We start from the raw sequence: 21,080 nt of genomic DNA, 5'->3' as shown, positions 1-21,080 counted from the left end.
ATTGAACTGTATATGATATGAAAAAGCAATTTGTAATATAATAACTATAGATAATAATTATATTGTTATGCATCTGCATAAATTGGCGGAGCTTTGGACATATCAATGTCCATTCTTCGGAAAGAATATTAAAAATATCCGCCCCACTAACTCTCTACCAAATGAAGAGACAAACTTAGGCATATGATAACATTGAAAATATACTCTATATATTTAATATAATAGTATATTTCGCACCTAGAGCAGAAATGAGATTTTACCGGCTCAAAATCGGGTTTCAAGTCCGAGGCCGTAGGCCGAGCACTAGAAAAGATTGAGAGCCGGAAAAACATTTTTGCCCGTGGTGCGAACACTATTTTTCGCCACACACAAAAATAAACAATATATATTTATAATAATAATAATTTACTGAGCACTTCCGAAAGCAGAAATGGAAGGTCATAGCTCTTGCAAATCTGAGGTAATCTGAATATCAGGAAATTGTCTAAATTGTCTAAATAACCTAAAATATGATGTTCAATTATGTGGGTGGTTGAGTTTATACTTTTTTATTCTTTCAAATGACAATAAGATGATATTATTATAAATGTTTTAATTATTGAATAATGAACACAAATAATGAAAAGTTTTTTGATCAGCTGTTTTTTGATCACCTTTCTTAGTTCCATGTTAGCGGCTGGAAAGGGTACTCTTTCCGGCCTAGGCCAAAAGAAACCTGTTCTGACGTCAGACGAGGGTCGTCTGCAAACAATGTCTTTCAGATCTATGTAGGGACTGGAAAACCGCTGCTTTCTGTGCAGTGTGGCGAAAATATATAAAATATATTTTGCTCTAAGGATGTTATTAAAAACTTGAGCAACTGAAATCTTGAAGAATTTAAAATAGGCCTATAACCATCCTCGGTGAATTGAGAATCTATATGCAGAGTCTCAAGTTAATCAGTTGTATAGTTGAGACGTGTAATGCCAACGTAGAATCCCGGCTATTAGTAATGTTCATAATACATATATACATAACTAGCCGTCAGGCTCGCTTCGCTCGCCATATCCGTCTAGCCAGGGGGCTCCGCCCCCTGGACCCCCGACTGGATCGTCCAAGAATGAGATCAGAAGGCTCGCTTCGCTCGCCTGCATTTTTCATTTGAGCATTTTTATCATAATTATGTTAGGACGATCCAGTCGGTGGTCCACACTAAACGTCTGGCTAAACGGATATGGCGAGCGAAGCGAGTAGCTCTGATTGAAGTAGCAGTGCCCAATCAATTTTTCCGCGATAAATGTATTTAAATCTTCAACTTGGTGCCAACCTAACAAAGTCAACTCAACTTAATGCCAACCTGACAAAATTATTAATTTAGTTGCCAGTTAACAACTGTTTCGAAGAGGTACTCTATCTAGATTATTGTTCTATAGTAACATATGATATGGAAATTTCAATTATAATTGAGAGATTGGGAGAAGAAGAATATACATGCTAAAAGACGAACTTTAAACCCTTGAAAACAACCCTTAGAGTTAAAATATTGCCAAAAGATTTCTTAGTGCGCCTCTAAAAGGCCAACTGAACATACCTACCAAATTTGAAGGTTTTTGGTCCGGTAGATTTTTAGTACTGCGAGTGAGTGAGTGAGTCAGTCAGTCAATCAGTGAGTGAGTGCCATTTCGCTTTTATATATATAGATATATTTTGCTCCAAGGGTGTTATTAAAAACTGAAATCTTGAAGAATTTGAAATAGGCCTATAACCATCCTCGGTGAATTGAGAATCTATATGCAGAGTCTCAACTTAATCAGTTGTGTAGTTGAGACGTGTGTGTAATGCCAACGTAGAATCGCGGCTATCTATATATATAAAAGCGAAATGGCACTCACTCACTGACTGACTCACTCACTCACTCACTCACTCACTCACTCGCATAACTAAAAATCTATTGGACCAAAAACGTTCAAATTTGGTAGGTATGTTCAGTTGGCCCTTTAGAGGCGCACTAAGAAATCTTTTGGCAATATTTTAACTCTAAGGGTTGTTTTTAAGGGTTTAAAGTTCGTCTTTTAGCATGTATATTCTTCTTCTCCCAATATCTTAATTATAATTGAAATTTCCATATCATATGTTACTATAGAACTATAATCTAGATAGAGTACCTCTTCGAAACAGTTGTTAACTGGAAACTAAATTAATAATTTTGTCAGGTTGGCATTAAGTTGAGTTGACTTTGTTAGGTTGGCACCAAGTTAAAGATTTAAATGCATTTATCGCGGAAAAATTGTTTGGGCACTGCTACTTCAATCCTGGGAATATTATATTACAAGCAGTCAGGCTCGCTTTGCTCGCCATATCCGTTTAGCCAGACGTTTATTCTGGACCCCCGACTGGATTGTCCTAACATATGATAAAAATGCCCAAATGAGAAATGCAGACGAGCGAAGCGAGCCTGCTGCTCTCATTCTTGGACGATCCAGTCGGGGGTCCAGGGGGCGGAGCCCCTTGGCTAGACGGATATGGCGAGCGAAGCGAGCCTGACGGCTAGTTAGTAATATTCATAATACATATATACATAATATACATAATGTACATAACACATAATACATAATGTTTATAATACGCATAATACACCGGACAATATTGTAATACTATTACTTTCTATTACTGATGAGAAAACGCTCAGTGAGATTTCCTTTACTATGTCTGCGTTTGTGGAATGGGAAACTGGATTGTCATTCATAAGTCATGCATATGAAACTATCTTTGATAGTAAGTCATGCTGATACTTTAACGTGGATCTAAAACTATTCAGATTATAATTTTCAACATGCAACCAGAGTCGTAGCATTGTTCTCAGTTGGTTGCTTACAATAATGACGTCGGAAGAATAAATTGGACCAAGAAAAGAGACATCTTTATCTGTTGTTATCATTAAACATATCCTTTCAATTACCAAATTGAGTTTATGTCATCATCTTTTTCTTCCTCAGTTACTATCAGACACATAGTTACGTGCCCCACGTGTAAGAGGATAGAGCTATCTGCTTTGTGGAATGATAGACAAGGATAGCAACACAATGTTAATCAAATACTGCCATTATTGACCGAGCGAAGTGAGGTCTAAGATTCTAGTCGACGGTTTGGCATTTCTCTTAATGTTTAAATGTTTATTTGTTGCGCATTTACGGAGATGTGTTTCTGATTGTAACTGAGCGAAAAAGTAAGATCGATGTAAGAGAATTAATTCAACTATTTTTGTTGCAAATTTCATGTATAGAGAAGTCCACGTTATAATGGCAGTATTCGATTGACAATTGTATTGCTATCCTAGTCTGTCATTCAACAAAGCGGATAGGCTATCTCTTTCTCGCTTTGCTCTGTTGCCAGATCCAGATCGTCTTTTAAAAATGTAGAATTAATAATTAATTGACAAAATATTCCATCTCAATTATGAAAAATTAATTGACCGAGCGAAGTGAGGTCTAAGATTCAAGTCGACGGTTTGGCATTTCTCTTAATGTTTAAATGTTTATATGTTTTTATGTTGCGCATTCACGGCAAAACGCGGTAATAGATTCTCATGAAATTTGACAGGTATGTTCCTTTTTAAATTGCGCGTCGACGTAAATACAAGGTTTTTGGAAATTTTGCATTTCAAGGATACGATAAAAGGAAAAAGGAGCCTCCTTCATACGCCAATATTAGAGTAAAAATCAGACTATAGAATTATTCATCATAAATCAGCTGACAAGTGATTACACAGATGTTTGGAGAAGCCAGTCAGTCTATTGCTGTATTTCCATAAGGTCTATAGTTTCAATCAGGTACTTGTGGATGAGAATACTGCGTGAGGTCTACTGTTCACAGAACTACTAGTAACGTGGACCTCACTATACAGAGAGTCCCACGGGAGGTTTGAGAGCCGAAGACCGCAGATTCTATAGTGTGGTCCACGTTATAATGGCAGTGGAGAAAGATGGGAGAACAATGTTGCCGATCGTCTGTTTTGTCAATGCCTTCTATAGACGGTAGCTGATACAGGTTTATTGATGTAATATGAACCATTCATTCTCGTTTAAAATAGTCAATTATTGACCGAGCGAAGTGAGGTCTAAGATTCAAGTCGACGGATTGGCATTTAATGATTAAATGTTTCAATGTTGCGCATTTACGGCGAAACGCGATAATAGATTTTCATGAAATTTGACAGGTATGTTCCTTTTTTAATTGCGCGTCGACGTATATACAAGGTTTTTGGAAATTTTGCATTTCAAGGGTATAAAAGGAGCCTCCTTCATACGCCAATATCAGAGTAAAAATCAGACTATAGAACTATTCATCATAAATCAGCTGACAAGTGACTACACAAATGTGTGGAGAAGCCAGTCTATTGCTGTATTTCCATAAGGTCTATAGTTTCAATCAGGTACTTGTGGATGAGAATACTGCGTGAGGTCTACTGTTCACAGAACTACTAGTAACGTGGACCTCACTATACAGAGAGTCCCTCGGGAGGTTTGAGAGCCGAAGACCGTAGATTCTATAGTGTGGTCCACGTTATAATGGCAGTGGAGAAAGATGGGAGAACAATGTTGCCGATCCTCTGTCTTGTCAATGCCTTCTATAGACGGTAGCTGATACAGGTTTATTGATGTGGAATATTAACTGTTCATTCTAGTTTAAAATAGTATATATTTTGTTAAGCATGATATTATATTTTTCAATAATTTCATAACTAGTAGTTCTGTGAACAGTAGACCTCACGCAGTATTCTCATCCACAAGTACCTGATTGAAACTATAGACCTTATGGAAATACAGCAATAGACTGGCTTCTCCACACATCTGTGTAATCACTTGTCAGCTGATTTATGATGAATAATTCTATAGTCTGATTTTTACTCCAATATTGGCGTATGAAGGAGGCTCCTTTTTCCTTTTATATTATCCTTGTAATGCAAAATTTCCAAAAACCTTGTATATACGTCGACGCGCAATTTAAAAAGGATTCTGTCAAATTTCATTAGAATCTATTACCGCGTTTTGCCGTGAATGCGCAACATAAAAACATTTAAACATTAAGAGAAATGCCAAACCGTCGACTTGAATCTTAGACCTCACTTCGCTCGGTCGATTAATTTTTCATAATTGAGATGGATTATTTTGTCAATTAATTATTAATTCTACATTGTTGAAAGACGATCTGGCAACAGAGCAAAGCGAGAAAGAGATAGCCTATCCGCTTTGTTGAATGACAGACTATAGTGAGGTCCACGTTATAATGACAGTATTTGATCAACTTAGGTTTTGCTATCCTTGTCTATCATTCGACATAGCCGATGGTTCTATCCTTTTCTAGGTCCACACCGATGCCAATTATGTTTTTGACAGTGTAGAAATATAATTAATTGAAGCAGACAATCGGCATCGCTATTCTTCTATCTTTATCCACTGCCATTATAACGTGGACCTCACTAAAGTAAAAAGTAAATTCGTATGGCTTTTGTTGGTGGGGAGTCCCTTGCGGGAAGGTCCCACCGCCTGAATATATAATTTAAGCCGTCAATGGGCCTTACGACTGTCATACTTCAGCCGGGACCGACAGTTTTAACGTGGACCTCACTATAGGGATAGCAATACAATTGTCAATCAAATACTGCCATTATAACGTGGACTTCTCTATATACATGAAATTTGCAACAAAAATAGTTGAATTAATTCTCTTACATCGATCTTACTTTTTCGCTCAGTTACAATCAGAAACACATCGTGATACTTTAGTATCTCTCTCTCTCTCACGAGAGCTGTAACTTAGATAATAGATTCTACATGAAATTTGCAACAAAAAATGACCAGTAAAATTTTCTTATATAAACCTTTGTTTCCGAGTTAGATAGATTTTTCGATATTTTTGAAAAACGTCAATGACAAGAAAACTATCAGTGAAAATCCAATTCTAAGGATATGGTTGGAAAGAGGAAGAAATTTCCAATAAAGTTAAAATTCTTTTAATTTGACTAATTGTTTGACGTTTTTGAAACTTTTATGGGCGTTCAAACTATATGAAATTTGGCTATGAAGTGGACGAATGTACTTTCTTTAAATTTGAACACTCATGAAAAGTTAAAAAACGTCAAAATAAAGGAACAAATTAGCTTATATAAATCTTATTGAAAATTTCTACCTCTTTCCAACCATATCCTTATAATCAACTCACATAATTAACTTCTTCTCCTTCTCCTCCTTATTCTTCTTCTTCTCGCTTCTTCTTCTTAACCCCATCCTCCTTCTAATTTTTGTTCTTTTCTTCTTCTTTTTCACCGTCTTCTCAGTCTCCTTTCTCTTCTTCTTTTTCTTCTTCTTCGTCATCGTCTTCTTTTTTCTCTTCTTATGTTTTTTCTCCTCCGTCTTCCTCTACTTCTCCGACTACCTCTTTCCCTTCTCCTTCTCCGTCTTCTTTTTTGGTAGAGAGTTAGTGGGGAGGATATATTGAATATTGTTTCCGAAGAATGGACATTGATATGTCCAAAGCTCCGCCAATTTATGTAGATGCATAACAATATGATTATTATCTACAGTTATTATATTACAAATTGCTTTTTCATATCATATACAGTTCAATAATTATTTTCTGAGTCTATATTATGTAAATTCATCTATAATTTTGCTGTCTTGTAAGCTATTGTATATAAGTGTATAAGCCAGTATATATTGTAATCTACATAAATAAAGTAGATACTCAATCAATCTTCTTCTACTTCTCCATCTTCCTCTTTTTCTTATTCTTCTCCGTCTCCTTTCTCTTCACCTCTTCCTTTGTTTTTTTCTCCTCCGTCTTCTTCTACTTCTCCGTCTACCTCTTCTTCTTCTCCTTCTCCTTCACCTCCTTTCCCTCCTTTTCTTCCTTTTTCTTCTCCTCCTCCTCCTCCTCCTCCTCCTCCTCCTCCTCCTTCTTCTTATTTTTTTTCTCCTCCTCTTACTCCTCCTCCTCCACTTCTTTCTTTTACTTCATCATCTTCTCAATCTTATTTTTCTTCTTCTTTTTCTCCCTCTTCTACTTCTCCTTATTCTTCTTCTTAGTCTTTCTCTTCTTCTTCTTCTTCTTCTTCGTCTTCTTCTTCTTCTTCTTCTTCTTCTTCTTCTTCTTCTCTTCTTCTTCTTCTCTTCTTCTTCTTCTTCTTCTTCTTCTCTTTCTTCTTCTTTCTCTCTTTCTTCCTCTCCCTTCTTATTCTTCTTCTTCTTCTTCTTCCACCCAAATCATGCAACCATACAGTGTAACAATACTACAATAAGCTTCTCACTCGAAACCCAATGTGAGTGAGCACAGTGTTTGCATGGAAAGCATTCAAGCTTCTAATGAGAAATGCTCTGACAGATTAACGTGAACTCACTGTAACTTATAACATACTAATATGCTCTAGCAGAACTAAGGAAGGGGCTTCCAATTAAAGATGGCGGTCCAGTATAAAAGTAAGACTAATTTCATTAATAGTTTCAGTTTTACCATAGAGTAAAGATACTGTTTAACCTAGATTATTTTCCTCTGGGTTTACTAGCAACTAGTGGGCGATTTGAGTTGATGTCTGCTTATTAGTTAACAAAATTGGTAAAGTATGTACACACTTATTCATACATTGTATTGATTAGGCTGAAGCTGCGTTTACACCTGAGTTAATAGCACGAGTTATTAACAAAAAAGTTATTAACTTGACTGAATCGTCAAAAATTTCTCTTGAAAAAAGTTAATAACTCATGTTTCTAACAGAAAATTCCTTGTTATCAGTATAATTGACTTCCATATGATTTCATTTAACGAGACTATTCATATGATAGAATAGGCGGAATAAAAATCTGGTGTGGCGCACTCACACAACTTTCTTGCCGTTATGAGAATTGATCACCTGACGCTAGTGTTCCCGCGCATCTCAAGTCTACTATTCAAAGATTTGAGCCAGCTGGTGACAGGGCAATAACGCTGGAGACACACGAGGTCTGCTATCTCTTCATAGTGAATCATTTAATAGAATCAACAATAATTTGCAATTGAATAATCACATTTTCTCGAATTTAAAGCTTATTTTCAAATTTAGGTGAAAATGTTACTGAACATTAATTGCAGAGATTTTCACGCTCAATCTACTCCACTTGATTTTTTTTGTTTCAATTGTATCTGAAGCCTGATAATTGGTAATCTATCTGCATTGATGGGGCGGAGCTCCTGGAATTTTTACAGATATGGGACTTGTGGCAGTTGATAGAGCTTATCAATGACTATTTCAGGTATAAATTTAATCAAAATCGTTGAAGCCGTTTTTGAGAAAATTGCGAAAAACCCTGTTTTTGACAACATTTTCGCCATTTTAGCCGCCATCTTGAATTGCATTTGATCGAAATTGTTCGTGTCGGATCCTTATATTGTAAGGACCTTAAGTTCCAAATTTCAAGTCATTCCGTTAATTGGGAGATGAGATATCGTGTACACAGACGCACATACACTCATACACACACACACACACACACACACACACACACACACACATACAGACCAATGCCCAAAAACCACTTTTTTGGACTCAGGGGACCTTGAAACGTATAGCAATTTAGAAATTGGGGTACCTTAACTTTTCTCGGAAAGCAATACTTTCCTTACCTATGGTAATAGGGGCAAGGAAAGTAAAAAGCAAAAAATTTTCTTCAAATTAAACATGATTGTGTGTTATCATTAAAATAATGATCTTCATCTGATCTAATGTAAATTAATTATAACGTGTTTACACCAGAGTTTAAAACAAAAGTTTTCAACATAAGTTAATAACATTTTCTTTTGGCTGCTAGTTTTGTTATCAACAAAAGTTAATAACTTTGTCACGTGTTTTGTCTGCAGCTGTAGTTATTAGTTATTAAGTTCCTACTCATTTTGTTGCCAATACAAGCCGGAGCAAAAAACTAAATTGCGAGATTGAGGAATGGATAAGATCAAATGAAACTGAAGAAAAACTCTTCTAGGCACCAACTGTTTCTTGTTTTATGTTTTGTTTTCTTATCATAGAATAATAATTATTGTGTGTTACTACTAACTTTTATCTAATTTCATCATCTACTAATCTACAAAATTATATTTGTGTGTAAATTCCACTAATCTTTGTTCTTATTTTGGTTCAATTTCTTAGTTTATATTGAATAAATATATTACTGCAACTTAGGTCTACGCACAGGTTTTACCTTGTAGGCTACTCCTTAAACATACATAGATGGACATAAAAAATATACTGCAGTTTTGGGATCATTTTATATATTTAATAGTAATTTTCTTGTATTATTTTTAGATGTTATAATATTTTATTATTATAATTGTGTATGTTTTTTGAGTATCTACAAAAATATATATATACAGCTGTAGTTGTAGGGTAGGGTTGCTGGGCGAGGGGGTCGCGGGGAAGATAGTAACCTATTATTAACAAAAGTCACCGACTCTCGATGGATAACATAAATCTTATTAATAACAAGGAATTTTCTGTTGAAAACACGAATTATCAACTTTTTTTCAAGAGAATTTTTTGTCGATTCAGTCAAGTTGACAAGTTTTTATTAATAACTCATGTTATCAACTCCGGTGTAAACGCAAATCAACATGATGTTATTAACTTTGGAATTAACATCAGTTGATAACAAAAATGTTAAAAACTTGTGTTATTAACTCCGGTGTAAACGCAGCTTGAATGTATTCGTGTATTTACAAGATTAACTACACTTCCAAATTTAGAGTACATGGTTTTTGAGTTGTTAGTATTGAACAGTAGCATAGAGAAACAATAGCGTAAGTAGATATCCCATGGTATAGGGCGTTTATGTCGCAACTTTTACTGTTATCCCAAGCCGATAGTTCACGTAGTTCTTTCCTATGCAGCTGTGTGACGCTGGTAGTCTCTAAAATTGTGCTGTTCATACACTATCACCCCAACAAAACAGTAAAAAATTTACAATAATCGACAGTAATCGGCTTGAGATAACAGTAAAAGTTGCGACATAAATTCCCTATACCATGGGATATCTACTTACGCTATTGTTTCTCTATGATAGTAGGCACCTATTTTAATGGACTAACATGAAACTTATTAAATCCAGTGTTAAAATCTCCCATGGAGAAAAAAATGCAGTGTTGAAATAATACTTGAAACTCGAATGAATAATGCATTATTATGATTATATTATAACAGGGGTGCCCATCCCCCAATGGTCCATGTCGCAAAATTCCCCCCAAAATTCTCAAAATTCCCCCCATTTTTCCTAGTTTTTTTCCAAAAATCCCCCCCAAAATTCAGCCTCATGTCGCAACTTGTGACATCAAAACATGCTGTGTGCACCCCTGTATTATAATATGCTTTTTTAAAACTACAAACTGATATTATCACAAGTTATATCACTCACACAACTTTCCTTGCCGTTAAGAAAATTGATCACCAGACGCTAGTGTTCACGCGCATCTCAAGTCTACTACTAATCAAAGATTTGAGCCAGCTGGTGACAGGACAATAACGATGGAGACACATGAGGTTTGCTATCTCTTCGTAGTGAATGATTAAATAGAATCAACAGTTGTCAACAGTTATCAATTGAAATAATCTCATTTTCTTTTAATTTTGAGCTTATTTTCAATTTTAGGTGAAAATGTTATTGAACATTAATTGTAGAGATTCTCATGCTCAATCTTTTCCACTCGAAATTCTTTGTTTAAATTGTATCTGAAGCCTGATAATTGGGAATCTAAAATCAAACTTTGCATAGATGGGGCGGAGCTCCTGAAATTTTTACAGATATAGGACTTGTGGCAGTTGATAGAGCTTATCAATGACTTTTTTAGGTATGAATTTGATCAAAATCGTTGGAGCCGTTTTCGAGAAAATCGCGAAAAACCCTGTTTTTGACAACATTTTCGCCATTTGCGGCATTTGATCGAAATCGTTCGTGTCGGATCCTTATAGTGGAAGGACCTTAAGTTCCAAATTTCAAGTCATTCTGTTAATTGGGAGATGAGATATCGTGTACACAGACGCACATACACTCATACACACACACACATACAGACCAATACCCAAAAACCTTTGGACTCAGGGGACCTTGAAACGTATAGAAATTTACAAATTGGATTACCTTAGTTTTTTTCGGAAAGCAATACTTTCCTTACCTATGGTAATAGTGCAAGGAAAGTAATAATAAATGAAATGAAACGAAATAAAATTTGAAAGTTCAGTTTGGAACCCTTAGAATGTATTCTTATTTCTAAATACCATATTAAAATGCAAAGTTTAATTATCATTAAACCTATTATTAAATTAAATGCTGTAATTCATTAGCATTTGAATATAATTGCAATATCTCAGTAATTTTCCACCAAAGTTCAATTCTTAATTCAATAGGGAAATTTAATTCAATTCTAATGTTCCTTTCAAAATAATTTTGATAATACCGTAGTATTGATTGATCATACCATAAATAATACAAGATGTAATAAATAATAATCTTTGTACAATAATTTATCATACACCAAATATCTCATTTTATAACCAAGAAAACATAGAAGATATCCCATAGTATATAGGGCGTTTATGTTGTTTGTAAAAGTGAGTGTTAACTGAAGCCGATAGTCCTAGTAGTTGTTTTTGGTGAAACTATGTGACGCTGGTAGTCTCTCATACTGTGCCCTTCTTACACTCTTACACTCCCAACAACACACTAATAATAGACAGTGTATAGGGTGTCTATGTTGCAAATGTGAGTGTTAACTGAAGCCGATAGTCCTAGTAGTTGTTTTTGGTGAAGCTATGTGACGCTGGTAGTCTCTCATACTGTGCCCTTCTTACACTCTTACACTCCCAACAACACACTAATAATAGACAGTAGTCGACAGTAATCGGAGAAGAAATTCGGAACACAAGCGACAGTCTATACCATGGGATATCTCCTTATCTATGTTGTAACCGTATTGTATTTCACACACCCTTAAATAATATGGTTCAATTTTTTCAGGGGTTTACACAATGGCATCGCCCAGCTACGAGGGTGATCCAAGAAATAGCTTCCAAATTCTGTGTCTAGCAGTTTTAATAATCAGTTTGATACCAACCGGCCTAGCAGTCGTTAACAGAAGTGGCAACGTTGCAAACAATGTTGCCAACATGGGGAGTAACGTTGTAAACAATGTTGCCAACATAGAAAATTATGTTGTCAACAAAACATTAGACAGAGTAGATGTGACAACTTATAATGCTGAAAATGGGTCTAAAATAACAGTTGATAAAAAGGAGAACGATTTTCAAAATGGGACAACTTATGGAGAAGAAGAAAAAGGAAGAGAAAGAGGAGAAGAAGAAAGAAAAGAAGTAGAAGAAGGAGGAGTGGGAGGAAGAAGAGGAGGAAGACGGGAAGAAGGAAAATATTTGAAGAACAATGTCACAGAAGTTGATTTTCTTCTTGAAAGATCTGAGTCTGTAAAGCGTGAGGGAATTTATCCATATCATCATCATCATCATCATTATAGCCCACATCATGTTGAGTATGAAGGTATTTATCCAATTTAATCTATTTATTCATTGAATTATTAAACAAATTCAATAATACAGTATTTTTATAGGGCTATTTGGAAGATTAACTTAATTACAAAGAACTACTAGTAAAGACCTACTTTTTGTGTAGTTGAGAAATTGATATTGTGGTAATTATTCATATTGAATGAAAAAGACTAAGAAATTGTCAAAAACCACAGATTTATTAATACTTAGAAAGACCGGTTTCGGTCTCAAATCTCTGCCGGTTTCAAACTCTGAAAGATTGACAATGGTGTAACAACCGAAACCGGTCTTTCTAAGAATCAATAAATCTGTGGTTTTTTGACAATTTCTTAGTCTTTTTTATTCAACTAGTCCCTTTTTTATTTCATTTCAGTGAATAACTCACCCTGTATTGTAGTGAAACGTCTCATATATTATAGCACGACACTGGTTAGGTCAACCTCTATCCATAGCCCCAATATCAACCAAATCTGGGAGATTTGCATTTTTCATGAAATCCATGAGTAAAACATCAATACATCGTTACAATGCGCATTTTGCCTTTCATCAGCTGATGCTATACTTACTATATCTGCACCTTACTGTTTCTGTGCAAATACAGATATAATCAGCTGATGAAAAGTGAAATGCGAATGTTCGTGGCGCATAAGTCTGAACGCACCTTAAGGCTAGGCACACACCAGTTAGTCAAGACGAGACATGATCAGACACGTTTAGTCACAATACTTCACATAGCTGCTTATGAAGACATGTCTAATTGCAATGACTAATCGGCGTGTGTTGCGTCATAAGCAGCAATGTGAAGTATTGTGACCAAAGTCATTAGACATGACTCCATAAGGCTAGGCACACACCAGTTAGTTAAGACAAGACATGATCAGACACGTTTAGTCACAATACTCCACATAGTTGCTTATGAAGACATGTCTAATTGCAATGACTAATCAGTGTGTGTTGCTTCATAAGCAGCTATGATGTGAAGTATTGTGACCAAAGTCATTAGACATGACTCCATAAGGCTAGGCACACACCAGTTAGTTAAGACAAGACATGATCAGACACGTTTAGTCACAATACTTCACATAGTTGCTTATGAAGACATGTCTAATGGCAATGACTAATCAGTGTGTGTTGCGTCTCAAGCAACTACATGAAGTATTGTGACTAAATGTGTCTGATCATGTATTGTCTTGACTAGCTGGTGTGTGCCCACCCTAAGCAGCAATGTAAAGTATTGTGACTAAACGTGACTAGTCTTGTCTTGACTATCCGGTGTACGCCCAGCCTGAGACAAATCTTTTAAATTTTCAGAAGACTACTACATCCAAGATGGCCGTTCACACACCGATATCTCGCCGACACGACAGGACAGAATTATTCACTCTGATAGACAGTTATGGAGTCCCACGTTATGGACATCACTATACCAATATTACCCATTGAACATACTAGTAGTTCTGTGAACAGTAGACCTCTCGCAGTATTCTCATCCACAAGTACCTGATTGAAACTGTAGACCTTATAGAAATACAGCAATAGACTGGCTTCTCCACACATCTGTGTAATCACTTGTCAGCTGATTCATGATGAATAATTCTATAGTCTGATTTTTACTCTAATATTGGCGTATGAAGGAGGCTCCTTTTTCCTTTTATATTATCCTTGAAATGCAAATTTCCAAAAACCTTGTATATACGTCGACGCGCAATTAAAAAAGGAACATACCTGTCAAATTTCATGAAAATCTATTACCGCGTTTCGCCGTAAATGCGCAACATATAAACATTTAAACAATAAGAGAAATGCCAAACCGTCGACTTGAATCTAAGACCTCACTTCGTTCGGTCAATTAAATTTTTCGTATAATTTTCTTAAGCTATTTTCTGAAAGTTTCAGAAGACCACTACATCCAAGATGACCGACATCATCCACTCAACTTTCCCCAGCACCATCATGATTCCCCCCACCATGAATACCCCCGACCGGTACACCATCATCCCAGTCCACACCATCATAGCGGCCTGCCTTATGATATAGCAGTGAAGGCCGCCCTGGGCCCTCTAGTGGGCGTGGCCTTACTGGGCGTGGTCGCCTCCCTGGTAGCCAATCCGGTGCTGCTACAGTTGGGAGTGGTGGGGGCTGGCAAGAGGAGGAGAAGGAGGAGACATACCGCCCACCCTGCTCTCGACTTGTCTGTTATAACAGGGTTATTGTCGCAGGTAAGTTTTTTTTTACTTTTATCATTTATAATCCTATTATATTAAGCGAGCCATTTCTGTATATATATTTATTTATGGTTATTATTTATGTCCAATGGATCTCGAAAACGGCTCTAACGATTCTCACGAAATTTGGAACATAGTAGGTCTATGATATAAAAATTCGATTTCACTAGGTCTCATCCTTGGGAAAACAGGCTGAAGGACATGAAAAGGATAATTCATCCTTGGAAAAACAGATGATAATTTCGTCGTCTGTCGATAACAGAAGATGAGTGTGCCTGGGTGGGAGATCAGCTGTGTAATCATTCAACCAGCTTACTGTATCTCGCGAGAAATCTAGAAATTTTAATTGAGTCAATCAAAATAATCTGATTTGTTGACATGAGATGGTATATATCATAATATTCAAAATATTCAAAGTTAATCATTATTTTACAGTTCTAAGTGATTATTGAGTGTTATTTTGTTATTCAATTTGGTATGTAAAAAATATAAATTAGAACTTTTATGTTTTCAAATATTTGGACTGAAAATTTGACCTGAATTCAAGTGTATGGAACATACATAATCTACTTTTAAGAATATTTAATGTATAAATCAAAATTCGGGGAAGAACAGTTTTGGGCTATGCCTGTTAGTCCTTTCCCAATCATTTTAAAGAATTGAGTTCTGTCTATCAATAAACAAATAACGAGCGAATCTCGGTGCCCGATATTTATAATAAAAATCTGGTGTGGCGCACTCACACAACTTTCCTTGCCGTTATGAAAATTGATCACCTGACGCTAGTGTTCCCGCGCATCTCAAGTCTACTATTCAAAGATTTGAGCCAGCTGGTGACAGGGCAATAACGCTGGAGACACACATGAGGTCTGCTATCTCTTCATAGTGAATGATTTAATAGAATCAACAATAATTTGCAATTGAATAATCACATTTTCTCGAATTTCGAGCTTATTTTCAATGTTAGGTGAACAATGTTAAGTGTTACTGAACATTAATTGTAGAGATTTTCATGCTCAATCTACTCCACTTGATTTTTTTCGTTTCAATTGTATCTGAAGCCTGATAATTGGGAATCTATCTGCATTGATGGGGCGGAGCTCCTGAAATTTTTACAGATATGGGACTTGTGGCAGTTAATAGAGCTTATCGATGACTATTTTAGGTATGAATTTGATCAAAATCGTTGGAGCCGTTTTCAAGAAAATTGCAAAAAACCCTGTTTTTGACAACATTTTCGCCATTTTAGCCGCCATTTTGAATTGCATCAGATCGAAATTGTTCGTGTCGGATACTTATATCGTAAGGACCTTAAGTTCCAAATTTCAAGTCATTCCGTTAATTGGGAGATGAGATATCGTGTACACAGACGCACATACACAAACACACACACACACACTTTTTTGGACTCAGGGGACCTTGAAAACGTATAGAAATTTAGAAATTGGGGTACCTCAATTTTTTTTTGGAAAGCAATACTTTCCTTACCTATGGTAATAGGGCAAGGAAATTAAATAGTTAATAGTGGATGAAAAAAAGTTTTTTAGTGAATTTCTATAATTGAACATTCAAACAAGTAGCTCTATTAAGAAACTATTAGAATAATTATATTGACTAATTTTTTTCACAGGTTCCCAAATCCAGCTACCTCCTCTCCCAAGAACGCAGTCTGGTCGAAAACTACATGCGGTGTTCAGGACTTCTTAACTCAATTCAAGATGGCTGCGTTCTCAGATTGGCCTGTGAATTGTGGAGTGAAAATTCCAAACTGTTCCAGAGTCAACGCAACGTTGTCAGAAGGTAAACTACATCCATCTATCATATAGTGAGGTCCACGTTATAATGGCAGTATTTGATTAACATTGGTGTTGCTATCCTTGTCTATCATTCCACAAAACAGATAGCTCTATCCTTTTCTAGCTCCGCAACGTTACCGGATGGATTTTCAACAATGTAGAAATGTAATTAATTAACAAAATACCTAATCTCAATTACGGAAATTTATTAATGAATCATTGAAAATATATTTTCTTGGGGAATAAATATAATTGATTATTCTAAACAAGAATGATCAGTTGATATTACATCAGATATACCGGTATCAGCTATCCTCTATAGAAGACAGTGGCAAGGCAGAGAATCAGCAATGCTGATCTCCTATCTCTCACCACTGCCTGTAATATTAACCGTACATTTTTGTTTAGAATAATAAATCATATTTCATTCATCAATAATATATATTTTTAAACAATAAATTTACATTAGTAAAATTAAATGTATTTTTAATTAATAATATTTCTACATTTTTCAAAAACTATCTGGCAACGTTGCGGAGCTAGTAAAGGATAGCACGCACTATCTGCTTTGTTGAATGATAGACAAGGATAGCAACACCAATGTTAATCAAATACTGCCATTATAACGTGGACCTCACTTTTGCAATCAGTGGTCGACAATATGATACAGTATCACCTCAACTTGATACACAACACCATAATTTGCTACAAAACAGTATAAAGATCACTGCTTTGTGGAATGATAGACAAGGATAGCAACACTAATGTTAATCAAATACTGCCATTATAACGTGGACCTCACTTTTGCAATCAGTGGTCGACAATATGATACAGTATCACCTCAAGTTGATACACAACACCATAATTTGCTACAAAACAGTATAAAGATAACTGCTTTGTGGTGTGATAGACAAGGATAGCAACACTAATGTTAATCAAATACTACCATTATAACGTGGACTTCACTTTTGAAATCAGTGGTCGACAATATGATTCAGTATCACCTCAACTTGATACACAACCCCATAATTTGCTACAAAACAGTATAAAGATTACTGCTTTGTGGAATGATAGACAAGGATAGCAACACTAATGTTAATCAAATACTGCCATTATAACGTGGACCTCACTATAGCAATATTAGTGTTAGACATACCGACTACATGATACAGTATCAACACTATATGATACAGTATCATCTCAACTTGATACACAACACCTTAATTTGATACAAAACAGAATAAAGATCTCTGCCTTGTGGAATGATAGACAAGGATAGCAACACCAATGTTGATCAAATACTGCCATTATAACGTGGACCTCACTATAGCAATTAGTGTTCGACATGTTCACAATATGATACAGTATCAACACAATATGATACAGTATCATCTCAACTTGATACACAACACCATAATTTGATACAGAACAGGATAGAGCTATCTGCATTGTGGAATGATAGACAAGGATAGCAACACCAATGTTGATCAAATACTGCCATTATAACGTGGACCTCACTATAGCAATTAGTGTTCGACATGTTCACAATATGATACAGTATCAACACAATATGATACAGTATCATCTCAACTTGATACACAACACCATAATTTGATACAGAACAGGATAGAGCTATCTGCATTGTGGAATGATAGACAAGGATAGCAACACCAATGTTGATCAAATACTGCCATTATAACGTGGACCTCACTATAGCAATTAGTGTTCGACATGTTCACAATATGATACAGTATCAACACAATATGATACAGTATCATCTCAACTTGATACACAACACCTTAATTTGATACAAAACAGGATAGAGCTATCTGCATTGTGGAATGATAGACAAGGATAGCAACACCAATGTTGATCAAATACTGCCATTATAACGTGGACCTCACTATAGCAATTAGTGTTCGACATGTTCACAATATGATACAGTATCAACACAATATGATACAGTATCATCTCAACTTGATACACAACACCATAATTTGATACAGAACAGGATAGAGCTATCTGCATTGTGGAATGATAGACAAGGATAGCAACACCAATGTTGATCAAATACTGCCATTATAACGTGGACCTCACTATAGCAATTAGTGTTCGACATGTTCACAATATGATACAGTATCAACACAATATGATACAGTATCATCTCAACTAGATACACAACACCATAAATTGATACAAAACAGGATAGAGCTATCTGCTTTGTCGAATGATAGACAAGGATAGCAACACAAATGTTAATCAAATACTACCATTATAATGTGGACCTCACTATTCGAGTTTTACGACTGATAATAATGATATCTATAATATAATAAAGGAAAGAATATTGGCTTATACACGTAGGGGATAGGAAATTCACGAATGACGCATCATCACGTCGCAACTACTCAACTCATTAACTTCACATTTTGCATAAATACATTCTTAATTTACCGAGGATGGTTATAGGCCTATTTCAAATTCTTCAAGGTCTCATTAGGTCAAGTTTTCAGTTTGTCAAGTTTTCAATTAGACCATTGTGGAGCACGGGTTACCTGCTAAGTAATAATTAATAAGAATAATAATTTTTGAATTATCTAAACTAATTAATTTCATTTTTTCAGGACCCTTTCTGAGATTATTGCAAGTGATTTTAACCTTCCGGTAGTCGCGCCCTACTCAATCACACGAGCAGTCGCGTGTTGTATTTTGTACAACATCCAATTTTCCAAGTACTCTGTTTACTGTCAAAACATATTAATTGACCGAGCGAAGTGAGGTCTAAGATTCAAGTCGCCGGTTTGGCATTTCTCTTAATGTTTAAATGTTTATATGTTGCGCATTCACGGCAAAACGTGGTAATAGATTTTCATGAAATTTGACAGGTATGTTCCTTTTTTAATTGCACGTCGACGTATATACAAGGTTTTTGGAAATTTCGCATTTCAAGGATAATATAAAAGGAAAAAGGAGCCTCCTTCACACGCCAATATTAGAGTAAAAATCAGACTATAGAATTATTCATCATAAATCAGCTGACAAGTGATTACACAGATGTGTGGAGAAGCCAGTCTATTGCTGTATTTCCATAAGGTCTATAGTTTCAATCAGGTACTTGTAGATGAGAATACTGCGTGAGGTCTATAGTTCACAGAACTACTAGTTAATTGTATAATTACTTTTTCCATCTTCTTGGATTATTTTACGCCTATGAACTGGATGATTACCATTTCATAGCCTAATAAGGTACATCACGCAAAGCCATCAATTCTGTGTTATTGGTTCGTTTACAGTCGCCGTATACAGTCTTTCCCTATCTTATGCACTGTGGCGACTAAATGGCACCTAAAGACTGAACCATTGCTCGGTTGATACTGCAACTCAGTGGAGTGATGGGGGGAAAGTTTTGGAATGCATAGGTGACTCATTCACTGACACCACCCCATTCAATAGTTTTGTGCAGCAAAAAACTGACACTGTTGTACTTTTTACAACAGTGCGACTGCCGGAAGGTTAATAATTGGTTTACGACTAATAATAATGATATAATAAATAATACCAATAATTTTGGAATGATTTAAACTAAGTTTAAGTTTAAAGTTTTGGAATGCATAGGTGACTCATTCACTGACACCACCCCATTCAATAGTTTTGTGCAGCAAAAAACTGACACTGTTGTACTTTTTACAACAGCGCGACTGCCGGAAGGTTAATCATTGGTTTTACGACATGATGATATAATAAATAATACCAATAATTTTGGAATGATTTAAACTAAGTTTAAGTTTAAAGTTTTGGAATGCATAGGTGACTCATTCACTGACACCACCCCATTTAATAGTTTTGTGCAGCAAAAAACTGACACTGTTGTACTTTTTACAACAGCGCGACTGCCGGAAGGTTAATCATTGGTTTTACGACATGATGATATAATAAATAATACCAATAATTTTGGAATGATTTAAACTAATTAATATGATTTCATTTTTCAGGACTCTTTCCGAGATCATGGCAAGTGATTTGATTCCTGACCATATAAGAGGCATGATATACAAGGCCAGTCAACACGGAAAGCTGTTGGGTCAATGTGAACAATACCATTGCAAGCGATTTCAAGGGGAAAATGTTGAAAATTTAGAAAAATTTTAAAGGAATAATTGAAGATTACATAGATAAAAATGCCTTGAATTCAAAATAATATGTAAACATGATTTTATATTATTTGAAAATGAAATTGACAAATATAAAAAAAAAGAAATTTGATCATAAAACCCTTTTCTGATCATTATATTTTATTTGTGTTTTATGAAATGTGAATAAATGTGGAATGTAATTAGTATGCTATTGTTTATTAAATGGAGAGATACTGAAAAGAGACGTCTATTATCAGTTTAAATTTGTTTTACAAGTTTAGAAGTATTTGTGATTCAATTATTCTAATTTTGTAAATTTTCAATAGTAATTTCTTGCAGTGGTCAAGTTATTAGAGTAATATTGTTAATTTCC

At 35.4% G+C, this 21,080-nt stretch overlaps 1 protein-coding gene across 3 annotated transcripts; it reads left to right on the top strand.

Moving 5' to 3' along the window:
• Positions 1 to 7,441: 7,441 nt before the first annotated feature.
• Positions 7,442 to 20,913, top strand: LOC120354162. Of its 3 annotated transcripts, none has more exons than XM_039440558.1 (5): positions 7,442 to 7,590; positions 12,012 to 12,545; positions 14,450 to 14,772; positions 16,409 to 16,578; positions 20,567 to 20,913. In XM_039440558.1, the coding sequence occupies exons 2-5, from the start codon at positions 12,023 to 12,025 to the stop codon at positions 20,721 to 20,723; spliced, it is 1,173 nt and encodes a 390-aa protein (XP_039296492.1). In that variant the 5' UTR covers positions 7,442 to 7,590; positions 12,012 to 12,022; the 3' UTR covers positions 20,724 to 20,913. The 3 variants fall into 3 exon arrangements, with proteins under 3 accessions (XP_039296492.1, XP_039296491.1, XP_039296490.1); XM_039440557.1 differs by having other exon boundaries at positions 14,444 to 14,772; XM_039440556.1 differs by having other exon boundaries at positions 7,460 to 7,595; positions 14,444 to 14,772.
• The last annotated feature ends 167 nt before the right edge of the window (positions 20,914 to 21,080 follow it).

This window comes from Nilaparvata lugens, chromosome 14, assembly GCF_014356525.2.
Source record: "Nilaparvata lugens isolate BPH chromosome 14, ASM1435652v1, whole genome shotgun sequence".
Classification (NCBI taxonomy): domain Eukaryota; kingdom Metazoa; phylum Arthropoda; class Insecta; order Hemiptera; family Delphacidae; genus Nilaparvata; species Nilaparvata lugens.
The sequence above is the reverse complement of the archived record's forward strand: the minus strand, read 5'-3'. Positions and strand labels throughout refer to the sequence as shown.

Excerpts from the sequence above, each read along its gene's own strand:
- LOC120354162 (XM_039440557.1), top strand. The coding sequence starts at position 12,023 with ATGGCATCGCCCAGCTACGAGGGTGATCCAAGAAATAGCTTCCAAATT. Across the intron at positions 14,773-16,408 it reads TAACAGGGTTATTGTCGCAG|GTTCCCAAATCCAGCTACCT; the intron begins GTAAGTTTTTTT and ends TTTTTTTCACAG. Across the intron at positions 16,579-20,566 it reads CAACGCAACGTTGTCAGAAG|GACTCTTTCCGAGATCATGG; the intron begins GTAAACTACATC and ends TTCATTTTTCAG.